Source organism: Antechinus flavipes, chromosome 2 (assembly GCF_016432865.1).
Source record: "Antechinus flavipes isolate AdamAnt ecotype Samford, QLD, Australia chromosome 2, AdamAnt_v2, whole genome shotgun sequence".
Lineage (NCBI taxonomy): Eukaryota > Metazoa > Chordata > Mammalia > Dasyuromorphia > Dasyuridae > Antechinus > Antechinus flavipes.
Window position 1 is genome coordinate 12,983,938 of NC_067399.1, and position 2,835 is coordinate 12,986,772.

The following is a 2,835-nucleotide window of genomic DNA, read 5'->3' on the forward strand; positions in this document are numbered from 1 at the left end:
CTGAGCTTTCAGAGAGGGATGAGTTAACACCCTCAGAGAGGGATGAGTTAACACCTCGGCGAGACATGAGTTAACACCTCGGCTAGGGATGAGTTAACACCCCCGGCGAGGGATAATTAACACTTCCGGATCTGGCTGGTTATATAAGCTGGGACCCGAGCTTCAGTCCCACCAGTCTAAGCCGGTTTGGTGTGGAGCTGTGCGTCTGGTTGTCGGAAACCTACGGATCTCCTTCATTCAGGCTGTTCACTGCGCTACTCGGTACTGGCCATGACGACCTCGGGGACGAGCAGTCCGACTGTGACTGAATATGTTGTTCGAGTTTCTAAGAACAACCTCAAGAGGTACAATATTATGGCTTTCAATGCAGCTGACAAAGTCAACTTCTCCACTTGGCATCGGGCCAAGATGGAACGGGATCTGAGCGACAAGAAGCTCTATCAGGAGGAAGAGATGCCAGAATCTGGGCCTGGCAGTGAGTTTAAGGGGAAGGTCCGGGATGAGACCAGGAGGAAGAAGTATGGCATCATTCCCAAGGCCTTCAAAGCTGAAGACCAGCCCTGGATACTAAACGTCAATGGCAAAACAGGCAGAAGGTTCAAAGGAATGAAGAGGGGTGGGGTGACAGAAAACGCCTCGTACTACATCTTCAAACAGTGCCCCGACGGGGCTCTGGAAGCCTTCCCCGTGCACAACTGGTACCACTTCACTCCTGTGGCGCGGCACCGGACGCTCACCGCCGAGGAGGCCGAGGAGGAATGGGAAAGGAGGAACAAAGTCCTGAACTACTTCAGCATCATGCAGCGGCGGCGGCTGAAGGCCCAGGACCAAGATGAGGATGAAGATGAGCATAAAGAGAAGAAGAGCCGGAAGAAGCCCAGTGAGCTTCGCATCCACGACCTGGAGATGAGCTCTGATGACAGCACCAGCAGTGGGGAGGAGGGAGAGAAGGTCCCCAAGAGCAAGAAGAAGGCGGCTCCCTCCAGGGGGGGCAAGAAGAAGAAGAAGAAGGGCTCTGATGATGAGGCCTTTGAGGACAGCGATGATGGGGACTTTGAGGGCCAGGAGGTGGATTACATGTCAGATGGCTCCAGCAGCTCTGAGGAGGAGGCAGTAGGGAAAACCAAGGTGGGCCAGCAGGAGGAGGAGGGCCCTAAAGGCATTGATGAGAAAAGCGAAAGCAGTGAGGAGAGTGAGGAGGAGAAGCCCCCCGAGGAGGAGGAGAAGGAGGAAGAAGATAAGAAGGCCCCCAACCCGCAGGAAAAGAAGAGGGGGAAAGGAGACAGCAGGGAAGAGTCGGACACTTCCGAGGAGAGCGACATCGACAACCAGGCGTCCTCGGCCATCTTCATGACCAAGAAGAAGACTCCCCCCAAGAGGGAGCGGAAGGCCTTAGGCAGCAACTCCAGGGGCAACAGCCGCCCGACCACTCCCAGCGTGGACAGCGGCAGCACGTCCTCCACCCTGCGGGCAGCCGCCAGCAAGCTGGAGCAAGGGAAGCGGCCGACGGGACCCAGTGTTCCGCCCGCCGCCAAGCGCCCGAGGCTGGATGCCGGGCCCCAGAGCATCTCGGGGAAATCCACCCCCCAGCCTCAGTCCGGCAAGTCCACGCCCAGCAGTGGTGATGTGCAGTTGACAGAGGACACGGTCAGGCTCTACCTGACCGGACAACCCATGACCATCAAGGACCTGCTGAAGAAGTTCCAGACCAAGAAGACGGGGCTCAGCGGCGACCAGACAGTCAAAGTGCTGGCCCAGATCTTGAAGCGCCTCAACCCGGAGCGCAAGATGATCCATGACAAGATGCACCTCTTCCTCAAGGGGCAATAAAAGCTGCTTGGCCAAAAAAAAAAAAAAAAAAAAAAAAAAAAAAAAAAAACCGGATTCCAGGATTCCGGTTTTTTTTTTTTGGTTTTTTTTCCCCCCCTGGGTTTTTTTTTTTTTTTTTTTTTTCCCCTCCTGGTTTTTTTTTTTTTTTTTTTTTTAGTGATCATTAGATGATGAATTATCTCTAATCATTGAAAAACAACATTTTCAATTGGTACTTAAATGTTGTCATTTCTAAGCATAAAAGAAGGTCTCCATTATCTCCATTGAGAGAGACTGCTATAATTTGATATAAGATAGATACATAGCTTATATGTCTATATCCATGTAGGAAATATGTAGGATGGTTCTGTGCCCAGTTAGAGATTTTGATAAATTTATTTTTTTTCAAAAAAGGCATAAAATTAGTTAGTCACCATATTATAATTCTATTTAAAATGTGATATAAAGTTTCAGAATTGAGGTTTATAGCATTGATTCTACCAAAGAAGGCTTAATACTCCACCAAAGTCTGGAGTTGGATTTAGTGAGATCTGTGATTAAATTCCAGGTCTGACATCACCTAGTCCAGGTTAATTGTATTCATGAAAATACCTATGGAAAAACAATAATAAGCCTTTTATTTTCTTCACTAAATTGTGGGGAAAGCTCTTGACACTCAAATTATTACAAGAATGTGACTAACTACACTTTGAAATCCTGATTTATCAATCATTCTGAGGGGATGTGTCTCTTAGATCTAGTCTATGATCTCTTCTAGATCTTAATCTTTGATATCATATTATTCAGTTGGAAGAGATGCAAGAGAATTATTTTTTTTTAGAAGCAGAAGATAAAAGTCTCAGTGAGCTAAATATCAGGCCATCAAAGGAAAAAATAATTGTTTTGTCCCCCACTATCTTGAAAAAAATAATTTTCTTTTCCATATTTCTCTCTCTCTAAGTCTCTTACATCTCTTCCAACTGAATAATATGATGTCAAAAATTAAGATCTGGAAGAGATCATAGA

At 47.4% G+C, this 2,835-nt stretch overlaps 1 protein-coding gene across 1 annotated transcript; it reads left to right on the forward strand.

Moving 5' to 3' along the window:
- The first annotated feature begins 270 nt into the window (after positions 1-270).
- LOC127546312 (general transcription factor IIF subunit 1-like) lies at positions 271-1,830 on the forward strand. Its single transcript, XM_051973504.1, has one exon. It carries the CDS (start codon positions 271-273, stop codon positions 1,828-1,830), a length of 1,560 nt encoding a protein of 519 aa, XP_051829464.1.
- Positions 1,831-2,835: the final 1,005 nt, after the last annotated feature.

Coding starts and splice junctions, on each gene's coding strand:
- LOC127546312 (XM_051973504.1), top strand. CDS start 271: ATGACGACCTCGGGGACGAGCAGTCCGACTGTGACTGAATATGTTGTT.